At 42.3% G+C, this 20,358-nt stretch overlaps 1 protein-coding gene across 1 annotated transcript in view; it reads left to right on the top strand.

The window, feature by feature from the left end:
* The window catches only part of usp43b (ubiquitin specific peptidase 43b), a 68,957-nt gene extending 49,519 nt beyond the window's left edge, over positions 1-19,438 (top strand). Inside the window, exons 9-16 of the mRNA XM_084570314.1 lie at positions 6,874-6,977; positions 9,930-10,007; positions 10,095-10,224; positions 13,222-13,567; positions 13,663-13,821; positions 14,242-14,415; positions 14,797-15,912; positions 17,029-19,438. Of these exons, the coding sequence (XP_084426440.1) occupies positions 6,874-6,977; positions 9,930-10,007; positions 10,095-10,224; positions 13,222-13,567; positions 13,663-13,821; positions 14,242-14,415; positions 14,797-15,912; positions 17,029-17,039 (2,118 nt within the window). The 3' untranslated portion in view covers positions 17,040-19,438. The remainder of the gene's footprint in view (positions 1-6,873; positions 6,978-9,929; positions 10,008-10,094; positions 10,225-13,221; positions 13,568-13,662; positions 13,822-14,241; positions 14,416-14,796; positions 15,913-17,028) is intronic.
* Positions 19,439-20,358: the final 920 nt, after the last annotated feature.

Genomic DNA, 20,358 nt, shown 5'->3' with positions numbered 1-20,358 from the left:
GAAAACGTTTCACCCGTCATCCGAGTAGCTTCTTCAGTTCTAGGGGACTGGTGGGAGCACCCAGGCAGAAACAGAGTAATGTGGTGTACACTGTTCAGTGCAGTGAGGATTGTACTAACTTGTACATTGGGGAAACCCAACAACCCGTCCACAAGCACATGTCCCAACACAGAGAGCCAGCTTGCCAGGAAACGATTTCAATGGTCCACCTACGCCTGAAGGACAAAGGATTGTTATGGTCCTGGGTTTTCGAGTGCATCCGATGCTATTTTTTTTTGTTATCTCTCTCCCTGCACTCTCTCCCTTATTAGGCTCACCTGTGCAGGCTACTGGTGGAAGCACCTGACTCAGCTGCAGCCTGTTATCATCAACTCTCCTTAAAAGGCTGGCTGTGGCTTCCCTCCAGTGCCAGATAATTCCCCATGTTATGTACCTCCCAGAGAGAGCCAGATCCCTGCCCTTGCGGCCGCTTTGTGTCTACTTTTGTTTCTCCTGGAGTTTCCAGTGTCTCTTTTGTTTGCCCTTTTTGCATTTTCTTTTTCCCCCTTGGAATTAACGTTCCAGCTGAGCTTTGTTATTAAACTCAACCCTATTGACTTTTACGCGCAGTAACTGAGTCTCCTGCTTTGGGGTCGGGCAGACCTCCACAAGGACACTCCTTTGAAGATAACAACGTCCAAATCTTAGCCAGAGAAGACCAGTGGTTTGAAAGAGGAGTAAAGGAAGCCATCTATGTCAGGAAGGAAAAACTGGACTGAGATTTAATCTTCCATCAATTTACAATACAGTTTTAACGTTCCAACCCCATTCACACTTTGAGGGGAGACTCTGACTGACAAGGGTCCTTAGAGCACCACTCATAGGGGAAAAGGGCAGGGACAAACAGTCCCCCCTCAACGACGAGTAAGTCTCTAACCGTTAATGGAAATTGGCTGCACCAGTTTCTCGTTCATTACAGAATCAAGTCAAGCAAGTTTCTGATGGGTTACCATCAGAGTTTCCTATTTTAAACCTCAAACTTCCAACCAGTCCCCTAAAACTGAAGAGGATACTCGGACAAGTGGTGAAACGTCTTCTCAAAAAACTCTACAAATCCAGTTGCCTTTTTTTAAACACTTTTTGGGATATACCATGACCTGGATGACTGAGAACCTCCACAGACATTTTTTTCTTAGAAGCTGTTTAACAGACCACAGTTTTGACATATTCAAAACTCACTCCACCTTCAAATGTGGCATTGATTTGTTTCGTGAATGCACGCAGCTCGGATGTATTTGCCAATAAAATAGACACAAAAGCTGGAGCTCCAGTCTGGTTGTGTGGATTTCCCGCCTGCTGCAGCACCTACACCAGGCCTGTAATCAGATTATCACACTACGATGTCATTTAGCATGACAGAAAATTAATTCACACATGCAAATGCTTAGTATAGTAACAAGAGAGTGTTAAAAAAAATGTAATAGGTTATAAATGTAGCATTAGCCTACTGACTGCAATGCATGTGAGCAGTGGGGTTAAAGGTCAAGGTGCCATGTTGCATAATGCAATAGGCAATAGTTTGCTGTCTGCATGCAATTATTTCAGTCGTACAAATAGCAGCTTGTTGTGCCTTTATATCTACCAAACAGCGAGCGGTAACTGTCTAGGGTTAGCGTTAGCTTGAAAGCAAATATACCTCGTGCTGCTGCATATTTTCAATCGCACAAAATGGTAATTCTCCATCATTTGTCAGACGTCGTCTTCTGTGTTAATAAACTTTTAATTTATGGGGTCAGTTTAAGCGCTGCCAATTTCATCCCCTCATTGTAAATTAGAAAGTATTTGCATATATATTGCCGTGACGGGCTGCGTTGCATGTTAATGAGACTTGATTGGGTCAGCGTTGTTGGAGAAGGAACACGGTCTGCTTGTTTACTGGTGGAAACATGACGCCTGCTTAGATGCGCCCCTGCTGTGCGACGCTCGAATCCATAATTTACTTCACCGAAGCGAAATTTGTCCATGTTCTTGCTCTTTCTGTCAGCGTTCAAACTGTTGATTCGCCCGCCGCCCGTTACTTTGGGCTCTTTGAGCAAGGTTCAGGTGCAACGTCTTTGGCGGCTCTGCTGGAGATCCGTTGTCTCCTTTGTGCCCCCCGCGCTGTCAGCCGTTTAATTAAAACCAGGCTCGTACAGTATAATCAGTTTGCTGGAGCCCACCTCTGCCAAGAAACGAGCGACGCTCAGAGCAGATGTTTGCTCTAAATCTTTCATCTCAACGGGATCCGTAGTCAAATTACGCTCACAAGTGGATTTTTCCGCGTCTGTCTAATTTTAGCTTCGGCAGAGATGACGTTCAAAAACAAAAAAAAAGGACATTTTTCCTCCTGTCAACTTTTCTCAACAACTTAATTTTTTACAGTGTCTTCCTGGATGCTTTCTTAAGCAGACCTGCTGCCACGATCCAAAACAGCACCGTGATAGTTGCATACCTTCGACTTACATTAACAGAGGAGCATTTGTACTTTGACTCCAACAAAGAAACAAATATGAATTTGATTAGATTTAGTAGGAGCACTGTGGAGCATCAAGAGTCGTTACTGGGACTGATTGCTGACGGGTGTGAGACACATATCATAATAAAAATTGTGCTCTTTTCATGGGTTGTAATTTGAGATCTTTGGCATCGTCGGCGCCCAAACATTCCTCACTTCACACTACTCTCACTGATTAACTGTGTTCAAAAGCAAGAGCAGGGATTTTCCCTTCACCAGTGTCTGAGAGGACACTGGATTTAATTTAACCACAAGCCCAACCAGACTCAGATGACTCTTTTGTTCATTTTTCTTCTTGTAGCTCACACTCACTGCCTTTCACACACACCCAATAATGTTCCTGTTTCAGGTCGCCCTGTACTGGTGGGGAAATAAATATGTACACCAACACATTGTGTTTCTGACCCGAAGTTACAGTAGTTATTACCCCTTAAAATGTTAAGTAAATTAAGAAAGGATCCCTTATTTCAGACTGGAAGTGACAAGCCTCTAATTTGTGGCATTTGACCATCGATTTAGACTGCAGGTTTCATCCACTGTTGTAATCCTGCTGGCTAATTAGGCTAATGTTAGCTTTATGGGTTTGTTGAAATGCAGCCCAGCACAGTTTCATTGAAACAAGGATTCTGCAGAAAGGTTCTTAAAGCTCTAGTGCAGGATTTACACAAATAAACAAACATCTGATACGTTCAAACCCTTGCTAAACAAGTTGACGCACAGTACTAATTAAACTAATCGGCTGAAGGTCTGTGTCAACATTGCCATGGCTGCAACGGGCTTTACGTCAGCCAGAGATATAAGGCACTGTTTGCCAAAGATGAAGGAAGAGAGCAGCCATACAGACAAAGATGGAGTCGCCCACGGCAACTAGATGTATTGTGAAGAAACGGTAGTTACTAATGTAACATGGGTTCTGTGAATTCAACATTTCTGGTGACCAGGAAGATTTAAAGGTTTCTGACGAGCCAGATGAAAAGGAACTCTTCAGAGAAAGAATTATAGTCAACAAAAGAAAAAAGAAAAGATTGGTTGTGATAACAAACACAGATTCACATTGTTGTGGCAATTCCCCGCTTGAGAGCGATAGTCGTGGGAATATGTCATACGCCTGCGTTGGCTATGTTTGTGTAATTTCTCTCACAGCCAGAAGGGGGACATTAAAGTTCTATGTTGTAACTTTAAAGGTCAAAGGTCAAAGAGGTTTTTATTGTCATTTCAATCATATATAGCAGTTGCAGAACATAGTGAGATGAGAGGATGTTATTCCAGGACCATGGAGCTACATGAAGACAGAGGACTAAGTACAATACAAGAAAGCAAGAACGAGAGACCGTGCAAAACACTTAGAAGACAATGCGCCTATTAAAAAACCTTAGAGATGTAAAGATGCGCTGGATTAGAGTTGAATCTGCATCCTCAGCAGCTACTCTTCATATGTGTTGTATCTTGCGTTAAAGACCTCTACAACATGTGGAGAACCTTCAACTACGCCATGCCTGCTTTCGATTGTTAAGCTATCACTCAATTGCAGTTCAAGAAGCAATTGGCCAGTTGACAGACACGAGTCATGTGAGTTTCTAATGTGTAACTCCCAAAGATGTTCCTATTTAAACCCCAACTCCCCACTAGTCTTTTGAAACTGAAGAAGCTAATCGAAGGAAACGTCTTCAAGAAACCACTTGCCTTTCTTTAGCATTATTGGGTATTTTAACCTCAGCTATCGAATGCTTAGGTCTACAGTCTGTAGACTTTTTGAAATATGTGCAAATGCATGTATCTTATGTATCTGTAAAGGTACTTCGACCTCTTTCTTGAAACGAGAAGCTGGAGTTGGATGGTCTCCACATGTACACACAAGCCTTTCACTGCAGTAAGCCTGACAAAACGTCTGCAATGAAAATGAAACTCATTTTGGCTTTATTCTGGTCATGCACAATTTCATTTTCAGTGCAACAGATTGAAAACAAACACACACAGAATAGTTCGTACATTCTCTTTAAAAGCACCTGAGCACCTCAGGGAATCCTGATGCCTGCACCGTGTCCAAAGACATGATATAGTTCTGCATATGTACTTGCAATATTTAAATAGAACTGCATATTGAATATGTGAGACAATAATTCAGACGAGTTGTGCATTCCACTGGGTTCTTGCAGCATGAACTGTGCTCCAAAAGTTAATATTTGTGTTTGAGCTCAGCCAGCAGCTATATTCTACCTCACACAAGAACAAGAGGAAATCAGTTTCATTTTTGCAAAGCGCTCCTTCATTCCTGGAGCAACTGTAAGATCTAAGCAGATCTCAGAGTAATATATTTGCGTTTCAGAAGATGACAGAGATATTAGTAGCATATTTGTTATTTCATTTCGCTTCTCAGCTTTCCAATCCAGGTGTGGAGAATATGAAAGTACTATATTTATTCTGGCTTTTATTAATATTTCTACTGGCAACTCTTACTTTAAGTTTGCGGGACCCCAAGTTAAGGTGCTACATGTGGATTCAGTCTGAACAAGGTGCAAGGTTCGGCCTAAAGCCTAAAGGCCTAAGACCTAAGACCTAAAGAAAAATGGCCGCTGTTGTCCAAGCCAGCATTTCTAAACAGTTCTGAACATCCACTTGAGGGCTATTTCAGTATGACTGGACAAACAGGACTCCAATCTGTATGTATCAGCATCAGAAATATCAGAACTTAACAACCCTGATGTTTATCATAAAGTGTTAAAGATGGTACAGTATATCTGGAGGCCCCATTAATGGGGTCATTATTCTGCAAACCATGGAGACATATGAATATAAAAACCAAAGACAATCTGTCGTTGCTGTGTTTCATCACAGGAGCAATAAATGTGAGAGCGTTTGTGGGTAATTCCCTCAAATAATTATGCTACAGAAAGCCAGTCCCCCATCATTTTTTTTTCTTATGATAATAAAAGCAGTTGCTGGAGTCCAATCAGTCTTTACAGGTTGTGCGATGGGGAAATGGATCTCCCACTGTGTCTAGTCAGTAAAATTACTTATACAGATGTATATAGCATCTGAACAACTTTGTTTTTGAAGCATAGAAAGCTGCACATCCTCTATTTTAACCAAACTGAATAAATTAAAATAAAATCAGTACGGATTAACTTATTTTGCACAAAAGTATGAGGTCAATAAAACCAGTTCTGTCCACATTTTTATGATCTTCCAACTGATCAGACATTGTTCCTCATCACAGTAGAACTCATCAGAAAGGCTGCTGCTGCTGCTGCTGCTGCTGCTGCTGCTGCTTTTTTAATATCCTGAGTTATGTCAGCAAAACCATGTTGGATGTTTCATGACTTGTAGTAAAGTACGGATGTTATCGAGTCTGAACTAAAGACAGCTGTGATCCAAAACTTTTAAGTATGCAAGTGCGGTAGGTCTCACATGCAAAATCTTAAAGGTTTGTAGTGTTGTTGATTATAGCCTGGTTATGAAAAACTTGCCTGGAAGCAAGTCAGCAGAATTTATGCAGCAGAAAGTTGGTCTGGGGTACTTCTGATTTTTTAAAGTCGACTATTATGTGGTGAAAGTCGAGTTGAAGTTGACTCGTAGCAGATGACGCAGTAGAAAGTAATGCTTCCCAACAATGAAATCTGTATTCTTGACCTGAATACATATTGTAGCTTCTCACACAAAGCAAGTTACAGACGCTTTTCTGAAAGATTATTGAAGCCGCTTCTATATATGCGGCTCTTGCTCGGCAAACTCTCAACTCTACTGTAACTTCCATCTCTCGCGTGGTGCATTCACTGACATCAAGGACAAAAAACATGTAATGTTAACTAATAGAATACAACAGAACTGAACATAAACACTGCAGATATGCGTAGGCTGCATAAATCTCCACAGTGTGTTGTTAGATAGGATAGTGTAGCCGGACTTAAAAAACGAAGCCTTCTCTGTGTGTATAACAGCTAAAGGTCTAATAACTTCGACAATGAAATTCACCAGTATGTTGCTGATTTGCAGCCTCCATCTCTCTGTTACCACAGGACGTTTGGTGAAGTTTGACCGTTCCTCTGCTAGCGTTAGTGGATGCCTTTTCATATCAGTGTGTAATGCAGTAGTGCATTTGTTGTATTTCAGGACTGACTGACATATTCTGCATGTCACGGTAGAATGGGCTTCATCTTTAGTGAAGTATTTCCAAACACTTGATGAATCGCTGATAGTTTGCTGCAACCACCCACTGGGCCCCTCACCTGTCTTCTCCGAGGCGTCCATGTTGTTATTGTCGCGTGACTTATATTCTGCCAGGCTAATGAATCCAGATGTTGTCCGTTTCTTTACACCCTGTTCTTTAATGTCTTTTTCAGAATACCAGAGTGCTATTCAACATCCGTGTTGTGGGAGGATCGGCATTTTACAGCTACCTGTCACCTCAGGATGGACGCCCACTCTATCACCCTGCTGTGGACAGGTGAGGGGGTCAGACATACATGAAACATTAAAGGACCAGTGTTAGATTTAGCGGCCCTCTAGTGGTGACTTTGTAGATTGCAACCAATGGAATACTAGGAGGTTATTTTCAATTTTTACACATTGTATTTAGTTATAGCTTCCTTGTAAGATAGTACAATACTTTCCTTGAAGTTAGTGCTGATGGAGCACTGAGATCCCACACATGGTGAAATTATGGTCTCCAAACACGTTCAGACTAGACCTGCTGTTCTGTGCCAGATGTGTTAACTGATATTTCTCCCTCCAGAGTTTAGCACGCACTTTATATCTTTCAATTAATTAAAATTTAATTAATCCTGGGCTGTTATTTGTGCTTCCAGTTGGCTCACAGTTGCATAGCAGTAAAAAAAAAGCTGAAACGAGTGCAACCGGACTTATAGAGTTACAACAAACTTTTGTAGGTGTTGCCCATCAGAAACTCCCATTACTTGAGTCCGCTAACAACCAGATACTTAACCTTTAATTGGATGAAACCGTTTTCATCCAATTTTGCTTTCAAGTTGTAAACTTCTTGGGTTCAGATGTTCAGACTGTGTTGTAGATTGATGGCAGATTATGTCTCAGTCCACTGTCCCCTATTCAGAGAGAGGTTTTCCAATTTGACATGGATGTCTTTCTTTACTCCTCTGTCAAAACCCTCTGTCTTCTCTGACTAAAATGTGGACTTTATTGTCCTGAAAAGAGTGTCCTTTGATTCTTAGGCATAAGAAACTCTACAAGTCCTTAACACAAACCTTCACAAGGAAGTGAGACAGACACAATCTTTGTCCTTTCATATTAATGTGTGTACATTATGTTTCTATTTCATATTTACAGTAGATGTAGAGATCCTTTAGAAAGTGCTTTGAGAGCATGATGAAAACAGTTGTCTGCCATGCACACTGTAAAGTACGGTGGTGGCAGCATCATGCTGTGCGAACAAATGCAGCAAAATACAGAAGAACGTTGAAAAAAAAATGCTCTCTAGTGCAGAGACCTGATTAAATAGCTCAGACAAAACATCCAGGTTTGAACCGAACAGAACATCTTTGCAGAAACCTGACAGTGGCAGCCAGCACGAATAACAAACAGCCCAAATTAATAGATTTAAGGATTATTAGATTATTCTAGATGTGTTTTTAGTTCCTGGTATTACTGGTATTAAATGACCAAATGCTCCCACGTCATTCAAATTTGATGTAATGTTTTAAAGTAATTTAAACTGACTCTAATTCAATTCTGTGAAGTGTTGAGAAAAGGCATGTACCCTGTTACTGAAGACAATTTGACATAAAAATATTATACGCTATACGCTACGTGTGACTTAAAGTTAAGCCGGGCGTTCTTTGACGATTGACTGGAAATATTCTGAAGCCACTATTTGTAATTGTCTGGCTTGATTTTTACAGCAACGGCTAAACCATGCAGTTATTTTGTCCTCCTTCACAAATGCATGTCTGACGTCTTTCAGTTGCAGAAGTGAATTGCTGTTTCAAAGAGGCATTTGGCAAAGTCGTGAAAAGGGCTTCCATTTGTGTCGCTGCTAAGAACAGTTCATTCATTTGCTGAATGGTGCTGATGGGGGCACATGCTTTTGAAATCTTTTGAAATGCAAATGCGCAGCACGCTGTATCCTAGAAACTTGTGTAATGATAGTGTTTGAACTGTAATGATTCAGAAATATGCTCTGTCCCCAAGTCAACCCACATCAAACGGTGCAGGAATGCACAGTCCCAGTCTTTAAGTCTACTTTGTTCACCTCCGTCAGCCTCTGTAAACTGTTTATGTGTAATGTCAGGCACATATCTTTATTAAATCAGAGAACGTGCTGACGTTATCCCTTCTTTGTGTCTCGTCAGCAGCTTTTTAAGTCATGCTAGCTCGGATCTGTTAATGCTAATGTTTGGTCTGTCCAGTTGCTCCGGACTGAAATATCTCAACTACTATCACTGCTATGGATTGCTGAGACATGTTGTTCATGCATTCATGTTCCCCAGAGGATGAATCCTGCAGAATGTGGTGACTTTTACTTTAGCGCCACTAAAAGTTGGGAAAGTCTCTACAGCTGTCTGATTAATTAGCATAATTAACAGTGCAGATTCTTCTGCTAGCATGGTTGTAGATTCTTAGATTTCTTCTTAAATTGAGACATAATCCATGGGAAGACTGGTTCCTTTCTGTGTGGAGTTTGCATGTTCTCCCTGTGTCTCCGTGGGTTCCCTCCAGGTACTCCAGCTTCCTTCCACCGTCCAAACACATGCTGGTTAGGTTCACTGGTGATTCTAGATTGTCCGTAGGTGTGAGTGTGAATGGTTGTCTGTCTTTCTGTGTTAGCTCTGACATTGACTGGAGATCTGTCCAGGGTGTACCCCGCCTTTCGCCCGATGACAGCTAGGATAGATTCCATGTTTGACATTCAAGGTTTAAGTTTAACTTTGTTTCTTGGGCTTATCGTTAAGCAAACCAGTAAACAGTGACTCTCAGTGAAAGTTCTTTCTTGGCGGTGATTGCGGTTTAGCAAAATATCCTGAATTCAACATCAACTAATAAAACATCTTTTTCCTGAGACTGTAAAAAAACTGTTAAGTAGGTAATGATTATTTTGTTCTGTAAGCCTTCTTATGCTGTTAGTTAAAAAAGTAAGTATAGTGGCTTATAATATAAAAAAGAACAGACTATTATTCTCTCTCTCTGTTTTAGCAGATGCATCAACACCCTCAGGCTCTATTAATCTCTGCAACTATGACACCTAGTGGCTAAAAAACTCCAACACACATGTATTTAGACTTTTTTTTTTGTCTGGAGGTGCAGCAAATCAACTATAAATGTGTCCTAGCTTAAAAATTGCAACAATCATTGGAAAGAGGAAGTAAAAGGAGGTAATGTTGGACAAGAGAAGAAGAGTCAATGTGTCTTATTTAACGTCTTTTAGAGTTCTGAAACTCTGCGGCTCAGGAGGACCTCCACACGTGAAGCTGATCATCGAGTGGGAACACAGGATTAAAGACTGGTCAGTACATTATTGCTTAATTACTTTTCTCTTTTTCTGTATCAGTCTTGATCGTTTTATATAAACCATTTCTGTTCTGGGCCGCAGCCTCTTTGGTAACATTCAGGAGGAGGTGGTGAAGGACGCCGAGAGCGTGAGGAATCAGCAGCAGCAGCACGTCCAGCAGTACAGCTGCACCTTGGATGAGTGCTTCCAGCTCTACACCAAAGAGGAACAGGTACTGACCCGTAGCTTACGTTGAGGCTACGGTTTAATAAGTCTTTAATAAATAAAGAAGAAATTTATATGCTTGACCTGAACACATATGCTGAGAACGGACAGCTCATGGGGCTGCATACTGTGTGCTGCAGATATACACTATATTACCAAAAGTATTCGCTCACCTGCCTTTACTCATTCTATGAACTGAAGTGCCATCCCATTCCTAACTCATAGAATTCAATATGATGTCGGTCCACCTTTTGCAGCTATTACAGCTTCAACTCTTCTGGGAAGACTGTCCACAAGGTTGAGGAGAGTGTTTATAGGAATTTTTGACCATTCTTCCAAAAGCGCATTGGTGAGGTCACACACTGATGTTGGTCGAGAAGGCCTGGCTCTCAGTCTCCGCTCTAATTCATCCCAAAGGTGTTCTATCGGGTTCAGGTCAGGACTCTGTGCAGGCCAGTCAAGTTCATCCACACCAGACTCTGTCATCCACGTCTTTATGGACCTTGCTTTGTGCACTGGTGCACAGTCATGTTGGAAGAGGAAGGGGCCCGCTCCAAACTGTTCCCACAAGGTTGGGAGCATGGAATTGTCCAAAATGTTTTGGTATCCTGAAGCATTCAATGTTCCTTTCACTGGAACTAAGGGGCCAAGCCCAGCTCCTGAAAAACAACCCCATACCATAATTCCTCCTCCACCAAATTTCACAGTTGGCACAATGCAATCTGAAATGTACCGTTCTCCTGGCAACCTCCAAACCCAGACTCGTCCATCAGATTGCCAGATGGTAAAGCGTGATTCATCACTCCAGAGAACGCGTCTCCACTGCTCTAGAGGCCAGTGGCGGCGTGCTTTACACCATTGCATCCGACGCCTTGCATTGCACTTGGTGATGTGTGGCTTGGCTGCAGCTGCTCGGCCATGGAAACCCATTCCATGAAGCTCTCTGCGTACTGTACTTGGGCTAATCTGAAGGTCACATGAAGTTTGTAGCTCTGTAGCAATTGACTGTGCAGAAAGTCGGCGACCTCTTTGCACTATGCGCTTCAGCATCCGCTGACCCCTCTCCGTCACTTTACGTGGCCTACCACTTCGTGGCTGAGTTGCTGTTTTTCCCAAACGCTTCCATTTTGTTATAATAGAGCTGACAGTTGACTGTGGAATATTTAGGAGCGAGGAAATTTCACGACTGGATTTGTTGCACAAGTGGCATCCTATGACAGTTCCACGCTGGAATTCACTGAGCTCCTGAGAGCGGCCCATTCTTTCACAAATGTCTTGTTTCACAGTCTGCATGCCTGAGTGCTTGAATTTATACACCTGGGGCCAGGCCAAGTGATTAGAACACCTGATTCTGATCATTTGAATGGGTGAGCGAATACTTTTGGTAATATAGTGTATATAGTCTGTATAAAAACAGGCAGCAAGTCAGCACCGTCAATCGCATTTAATAGTTCTCCACAGTGTAGTCTTTCAGTAAAATAAAGCTAAAACAAAGGCAACTGGACCAGCCATCCTCTTCAATTTCAAATGACCCATGGAAAGTTATACACTGATCAGGCATAACATTATGACCACCTTGCTAATATTGTGTAGATCTCACTTGTTGCCTCCAAAACAGTTGTGACTCATCAGAGAATGGACATGGGCCTTCTGAGGGTGTCCTGTGGTGCCTGGCAACAGGATGTTGTTAGTGGGGGGCCTTTGGGTCCAATGGGTTGAGGGGAGGGGCCTTTGTGGATCACCCCACACACACGCAGGATGTCAGGCTGCATCCTGCTGGGGATGGCTGCTGCCATCAAGGAGTGTCATTGCTATGGGGTGAGGGTGCCTGGTCTGGTCTAGGTGGGTGCTACATGTCTAAGTAACATCCACACCAATGAATGCCAGGTCCAAAAGTTTCCCAGCAGAACACTGAATTGTCACAAGATGGTAAATGTTATTCACTTCACCTGTCAGTGGTTTTAATGTTGTGGCTGATCAGTGTAAGTTTTTATTTGGAGCATCTCTCAGTGATTGCTGCCTTAAACTCACATGACAGTCACCTGCAATTAGAGGAAGTTGTTTAGATTAACTTGGGTGGTGTCCTCTCTTTTGGTGTTTCTCTAGCAACCCATTAATGACCAGAAACTCCAGACTCGAAGTGTAAATGTAGCTGGAACTTCTTGGGGACAGATGTTAAGACTGTGGTGTCTCATTCCACCTTTCCGGTTTACGTAGGCGGCTTCTTTTACTCTCTCTTTAAACCTTTAGAGTCAAAAACGCCACTCGGATGAGGGGTGAAACTCAACAACAGTCGTCTCTGTTTTGTAATGACATTACCTTGTGTTACCACATGGTGGAGCTGCAGCCATAAAGGAGGCACCTGCCTTCAATTGGTGCTCGGCCCATTCCATTAAGTGTTGCTCTAAAGGAGCCAAATAACCAACGTTTCAACGTATTTCAAAGTGTCTGTGTTAGCTTTTCTCGCAAAGCATGTAAGCTGTCATCTTTGCTTTACAACAAGAATATATAATATTATAATTTTCATATATGTTCCACTTGGGTTTTTTTTGTTTGTTTTTTTTTGTTTTTTTTTTACAGCAGTGGAGTCCAGCAGTTTTCTGCATTCACAAAATATAACAAATGTTGCCAAGGTTTATCAAATGCAAAGTGAGGATGCTGGAAGTGTTGGGCCTGAACCTGCAGAATGATCAAATCTACACATCTATAGCGCCTCAACCATTAGCACAGTTCTGTAAATCTCATCTGTGAGTCAGTGATGATGCATCTGACATTAAAACTGATGTTCATCAGAAGCATGTGAAAATCTTCAGCGAGGGTTTAAATAAATGTCCCTTCTGGATAAAACTTTTAATCACTTCCCACTATTCAGGAAGGTGATCCAAGGGAAGTGGGTAAAGCTGAAAAATAAAAGGCTCTAACTATGGCAACAGTTTCAAAAAGGGGCACAGATCAGCAGTTACAGATTATGATTTTACAGGAAGGTGTTGTTATCTTCCTCCAGCTAGCCCCAGACGACGCCTGGAAGTGTCCCCACTGCAAGCAGCTGCAGCAGGGCATGGTGAAGATGAGCCTGTGGACGCTGCCGGACATCCTCATCCTGCACCTGAAGCGCTTCAGGCAGGTGGGCGAGCGCAGGAACAAGCTCACCACGTTCGTGCACTTCCCCCTGGCGGGCCTGGACATGGCGCCGCACATGGTGCACCGCAGCCACGGCGCCCACCAGCCCCCGCCTCCTCCGCCAGGCTGGAAGCAGCCCAGGCGGCCAGACCTGGCTCCCCCCGACTTCCTGTACGACCTGTACGCCGTGTGCAACCACCATGGAGGAATGCACGGTGGACATTACACAGGTCTGAATAACTGCTAAGAAATGTCAGGTAATGTTTTCGGGATGTGTGCAATCACTTTCTTGATATATGTCTCCTCACTCTTTTGGAATTTGTAGCCTTCTGCAGGAACTCTGTTGACGGCCAGTGGTACAGTTACGATGACAGCAGCACTGAGCCAGTTCCAGAGGCGGAGGTGTGCACACGTGGAGCCTACATCCTCTTCTACCAGAGAAGAAACACTATCCCCCCCTGGTCGGCCAGCTCCTCTGTCACTGGTTAGTCCGTTTCTAAAATGGAACCTCTTTGCATCGAGGTCATGTTCACACCCTTTGATGTGGAAATAATGACGGGGATGTGGGAGTATCATTACACCTCACGGCATTATCTGCAGTTTGTCCTTGTGAAAATGTATTTTCGGGAAAAATCACTGCATTTTCACTGCAGCTAATGGCTAATAAATGACGACCTTTGACCTCTTTGACATTTCCCGCAGTCATGGAGGCGTTCTTCTTCACGGTTCTGGCATAATAGGAGCTTTCACAGTCAGATGGAAATACTGATAATACCTTGTGACCTGTGATTTAATTTTGCAGTGTGGATCCAGGATTGCTTCTTCTCTCTCACTGTGTTGGCGTGCATGTTGTGATGTTGATGACACATTTTCTCGTCCACTTCTTTTTTTTTTTTTCTCGTAGGTTCCACCAGTTCATCCACCTCTGACCACTGGCTGGTGCGACTCACAGGGGGCAGTAAGAGGGGCAGTGTGGTGTCAGGTGGACCCATCGCTGGACCTTTGGAGCCCACACGTGCCCCAGAGTCTCCAGAGTTGCCAGTGTTTGGAGATGAACCTCATAAAGCTGTAGAAACAAGTACGTATTCTATGGAGTATTTCTTGTATATGAAATAAATGGCCACTGCTTTTCACAAATGCAGTGCTAGAATATATTTTTTACAATGCTATTAGCTTTGGTGAGCGTTAGATCAGAACTACAACTCTAAAACATACAAATACCACCGCGCCATATGAGAGTTTATGTGCAGTGTTTTTTTAAAGGCTGTTTTGCAGAATTAGCCAGACCAGCCATTACCCCAGTTTCCAGACTTTATGCTAAGCTACGCTAAGCTTACAAGATGCGGCTCATTGCTTATATGCAAATATTCCTTTTGCTGTCCTCATTCGGCCACTTTTAACACCCAAGTAAGTACATTTTTTTTTAGAAACAGCTAATGTATCCTGTTTATTCCTCTAGATGGATCTGAAAGTCGCCAGTTTGTTCGAGGGACACAAGGCAGGAGTGTAAGCATGAGGTCACCAACTAGGCCCAAGGAAACTCTGAACAAAGTTCTCCCGCTGCGGTGGTCCTTTGGGCCCAAAGACCGCATGAAGCACTCAGCCCAGACCCAGTCTGGAGAGCTGGTGGAGTATCTGGAGTCCGGACGCCGGCCACGATGTACCAAAGACCCTATCATCACACTGGTGGCCACTCCGCCACTAAGGAACGCCCAGGGACGAGTCTTTGAGGTAGGACAGGAGTGCAGTTCACCCAGTGGCAGCAGCCTTAGCTGTGCAGAAAGACTCAGCTGCGACAATTGTTACTCCCCGAAAATGCCAGAGGGCCAGAGCAGATCTTGTTTGGAGAGAAACATCAGTCATGCTGTTGCCAACGGCAACAATGTCAAAGGCAAAGATGATGAGTCCCTGAAGCAGAGATCCTCTAAGAGAGGTAGGCCGGAACAAGGCCGAACTCTGGAGTTTCAGCTGATGAGAGGGGCAATTTTAGGAGGGCAAATCAGCCACAGCGCACCCCCAAGCAGAGACTCTACACTGAGAAGATCCAAGGTCCAGACAGGGTTGCCGTCCAGGGCACAAAAAGACTTGTTCCAGATGGTCATTCAACCTGAAGACAGAAACAGCCAGACAGGACAAGAAGGTCGGAGTCAAGAAAGCCTCTTGTCTTTTTTCAAGTCTGGTTTTATAAAGAAAGACATTCCTAGGTCACCAAACAGGGGTCAAGAGAGGCGCATGAATGGACATGGGCAACTGGGAAAGCTAGCCGGCACAGATCTAGCCAAACTGTCCCTCTCCAATGGGACGTTAACTGCAGCAGCTCTAGACGAGAGAAAGAACAATGACACCCGCAGAGTGCACTTCGTCAACGGAAAAGCCGGGAGTCAGGACCCTGTGGACATCAAGCGTGCTCACAGCTCCAGCAACATCCAGACAAAGCTGGATCTGACTTTTCGCAGGTGTGCGTCCCTGCAGAGGAACGGGGAAGTCGCGCTCCCTCCGGCACACCGCGTCCTGCTGTCAGACAAGCCCGGATACGCCACTGTGCAGCGGACGCGATACAGCACCACCTCCCTGGGTAGGCACAGACCAGTCGATCGTTGAGTTGTTTTACTTTTAAGAGATATTATCCTCAATGTTGAGGCTGTTACGAACAGAATTAGAAAACCTCCTCTGAAAAACAAAGAAATAATGACAATCTAAACATGGTTTGTAAAAAAAAAATGACTTAAGCCATCAGTGGATTTGCACAGAAGTCCTGAAAGTAGACAAAGAGAACCCAATCAAACAAATGAAACTGAAATATTATACTCGCGACGCAAAGTAATTGAACCTCGAGGATTACAAGTTCATTTCAAGGCCAGATTAATGAGATTCAAAAATCCAGTGTTTATTCAAGTGAATGATGGCATGGAGCTTTCTGAGGACCTCAGAAAAACAGGTGTCACTGTTCATCAATCTGGAACAGGTTTCAAAACCATCTCAAACGAGTATTTAATCCTTAAATCCGCAGTCGGACAAATTTGTGAACAAATGGAGGAGATTTAAGACAACTGTTACCCTCCGCACGAGTGGTCGACCAACAAAGATCACTCCAAAATGTCAGGACATCTGTCCGCGAACTGTCCGCAAACTGAATGTTAAGACCCTAAACGCACAAGTCGTTCTACAAAAGGATGGGTAAAGAAGAATAAAAAGTCAAAGTCCTCACCTTAATCCAACAGAAAATTCCCAAGTCGCTATAGATGACAGATCAGCAGTTACCGGAAACATTTAGTTGCCGGTCACAGCTGATACTGAAAACAGGGATTCACTTACTTTTGCACATCACGGATATGTACAAATGACTTATTTGCTTAAATAAATAAATGCACAAGTATAATATTTCTGTTTCATTTGTTCGATTGGGTTCTCTTCGACTACTTGATTGTTTGCGTCGTTTTTATGCAGAAAATGAAGCATGTAGTGGGTGCAAATGCAGTATACAAGGACATGAAAAATACATGGCATATACAGTAGTAGACAGTATGTAAGGCTATAAAAATGGGCAAATATGATAACAGTATATACAATATATAAGAGTTTAATATATGGAATAAACATGGAAATATATCGTGTGCATTTAAATATGGAGTTATATACAAATATATAGAAAGTTATAACAAATTTCGTTGTGTTTTTCTTCCATACTAAGTGCCTCTGTGACAGCCCAGAAGATTGACTGCTGAACACTAGGACCTCTCTCCACACGGCACCCACAGAGGCATCCAGCAGGAGGCGTCGCTCGAAGCAAAGTACATCTTCTCTCCCCCCTTCGTAGTACTGTTATAAGTTCTTACCTGTGTGTGTCTTAAACTAAATCTATGCAGAGTGGAATTACTGAGGGAAAAAGAAATACTGCTGTAATCAGATTTGTCCCACCCCTCCCCCCACAAGTTGTTACAACATGGTATATGTTTGAGTTGGAAAGTGGAGGCTGATTTGGTGCATGTTTTTTAGTCCGTTTTATATAAAACCAACGTTTATTTGAAAGGTTTGAAAGTTGCCCTGAAATCACGGTGTGACGGGATGAACGCAGTTTGCAGCTAACGGGCTAAGACGTCTAAAATTGTTCTAAAACACTGCAGAACGTACTAACACCGCACTGTAAATGGGCTGAGACCATAAATCATTTGCTTTTATCATTTATTATTAGTTTTATTTTAATATATTATCGATGCACTTTCTTTGTGAGAAATGTTTCCACATTTTTGCAACATGACCAGAGCATACATGCTAATTTGGAACAATTGCATTTTACCAAAAATGAAAAAAAAAGACAAGATTTATTATTATTATTTTTATTTTTATTTTTATTTTTATTTTTTCAGATGATTAAACTGCAAACTGTAACCACCACAAACTGCTGGAGACGTTTATGGATGCACAATAGGTGAAATATGTAATGAGACAGAGCCGTGAAACCTACGGAAGCCAAGAACAGCCACGTTTAATGACATTTAAAAGTTCATTATTTCACGTTCTGACAGGGCTCGTTTTCTCATTTTAATTTACCTCGTTGTCTGAAGAATCATTAATCATTTGTGTTTTCCTCTCATATCGATTTATAAATGAGCAGAAATCAAGGAGAATCCCCACAGATTTTCTGCTCTCTAATCTCAAATGTGCGCACACTACAAGATTTCAAAATGATGGCGTAAAACTCAAGTACGGGATAATTTTTAGATTATTGTGCCAGGTTAGGGAGCAGTGAATGCACCGCTGCATGTGATCTTACAGGGAAGAAGATGTAAACGAAAGAAAGACTGCAATGAGACACTTCACTGTAAAGACACACTGGTCCAGTAGGTGGCGGTAATATACCTGAAAACTGGTTTGACAGTTGCCAATCAAGCCAAAAGAAGAGGATGAAGAAGAAGAAGAAATCCTGATTTCAGAGAGACAGTATTTCTACTGTTGCTTGTCAACACTGTCTCCAGTTTTCAAACATATATTACGGACATTTTAAATCTGTAAAATTATAAAATAAAATAATAGCAAACATGGCCGTTCTGGGCTTCCGTAAAAAAACCTCTTCCCAACACAATGAGCCTCTCCTGTGGGTTTTGATCAGATGTGTTTTGCAGAAGAAGTAACGGCGACACCAGAGAACAGCAAGTGGATATTAAAAACAATGAAAAAATGCAGTAGCTTCTCAAAGCAATAAAAAAACAAGTTTTACATTTCCTCCTCTGCTGCTCCAGTGTGTGGGTGTGTGAGAAGTGAGTATGTAAATATTTTATTCCACTGAGGTTGGATTCGAATTTTTACTAAAGTGAGAATAAAATGCCGACATTATCACGACCGGATAGAAAAGCAAATCTCTTGTTTCTTTTTTCTTTTTTTTCTTTGACGCATTTTTCTCTCATTTGGAGTTCAGTGATTCATTTTCTGCAGCAACGAGGATGTGATGAGAACAGTTCACATAAACTGTAATAAAGCAGCCGTCAGTGAATCACCAGTGTTGATGACCCTGCTGCAAATTTCATGTATATTTAATTCACAGTCATCAGTCAAAATCACCATTCCTGTATTATTTATGCCGCAGGGAGGAGGAAGCATTCACATTAAATCTTCTTTTTATTTCCCTTTAATTTCCACTTGTTTAACTTTTTGGTTGCTTGGTTGGTTTTCCTGTCACCATATCTGTCTTCACCTTTCATGTTTTTGTCATTTAACCGTTTAACAACGCACCAAAATTAAGTGATAGCATATGAAGGACGTGTCTGAGACTTTATTTGAGAAATATATGGCTAGACTATATTTTATTAACTTTTTTAAAAGCCTCTATTTTGTACCTGACGTGTAATTATATGTAATTTAAGACTGAGAGTGTATGTTTCAGGTTACTGTAAGGTCAGAGTAGTAATAAGTGGGTTTGAATTGGACACGACGCACTAAAGTTCTTGCATCGGACTGTCTGTAATGTCTGCTTAATGTACTGCAAGTTTTATGGATTGCGAATTAAACACAGCTTTTTCTCACAAATCACTGCGGTGGAGCTGAATGATTTATGGCATCTCATAATTTTTTCTTCTTTTTTTTTTTCTTCTGTGCAGCGATGGTAATTTTCTTAGAATAATTCTGAGAACAGCAGCACCCCGAGCCTCTGAAAAAAGGCAAGCGTCCGTGAAAGTGCAGCTGCTTTCTTGATTTGTTGGCAAGCGCTTTTTAAATGAAGCGAACGTTTATGCAGCGAAGAAAGGAAGCGGTCAATAACCACATTTCAGGTTTTTGCAGAGAAGAACCCAACTATCAAGTTTTTTATTTGCCTTGCCACCAATCAGGGTAAACCACCAACAGCCTTTCACTTCACAAATGACATTACGCAACACCACATCAGAGAAGTTGTGTGAACAGCTGCGAGACTTCAGTGGGTTTGGTGCCAGCATGCAGAAGACAAGTCTACTGCAAGGTTCAGAGTGCAACATCACAAAAACATTAAATAATTAAACATTGCGTCAACTGTGTTACTTTAGGTCACTTATAGGGGAATTTGCACCATTGACTGTATATAAAGATGCACAAACCCTCTGTGAAGTCAACCATAAGTTTCATGAAGAGTGGTTTTGAAGCTCAGTGTGGTGTCTACGGTCAAAACACAATGACATTCCACAAAACACAACGACATTTCAGATTATGGAAAGGGCAGGGACAACACTTCTTGTTTCTGATTGGACAGAACTGATGTGATTGGTTGTTTCGCTGCCAGTCAAGAAATTTGTGAATGGTCAGCTACGTGTAAGTGTAGACACTGTGATGTGCTTTGAAAGAAGACAACATGTACTGTCCACATTGTGGAAAGAAGTAGGAGTCGTTGCCAAATTTCTGCGCGTCTTGCGGAAGGGCATTGACATTACTTAAAGAGGCCAAGGGGACATACGATGAGGACCTAGTTCCCCCGTCTCCTCAGTCCTAATGCCTTAAACTGTGCTGTCAGGGTTTCCAAGGGACATGTCGGGTTCTGTCCAATCAGGAACACAAA

This window comes from Chelon labrosus, assembly GCF_963514085.1.
Source record: "Chelon labrosus genome assembly, chromosome: 21".
NCBI lineage: Eukaryota > Metazoa > Chordata > Actinopteri > Mugiliformes > Mugilidae > Chelon > Chelon labrosus.
Note: the sequence above shows the minus strand (reverse complement) of the source record. Positions and strands in the feature narration are given on the sequence as shown.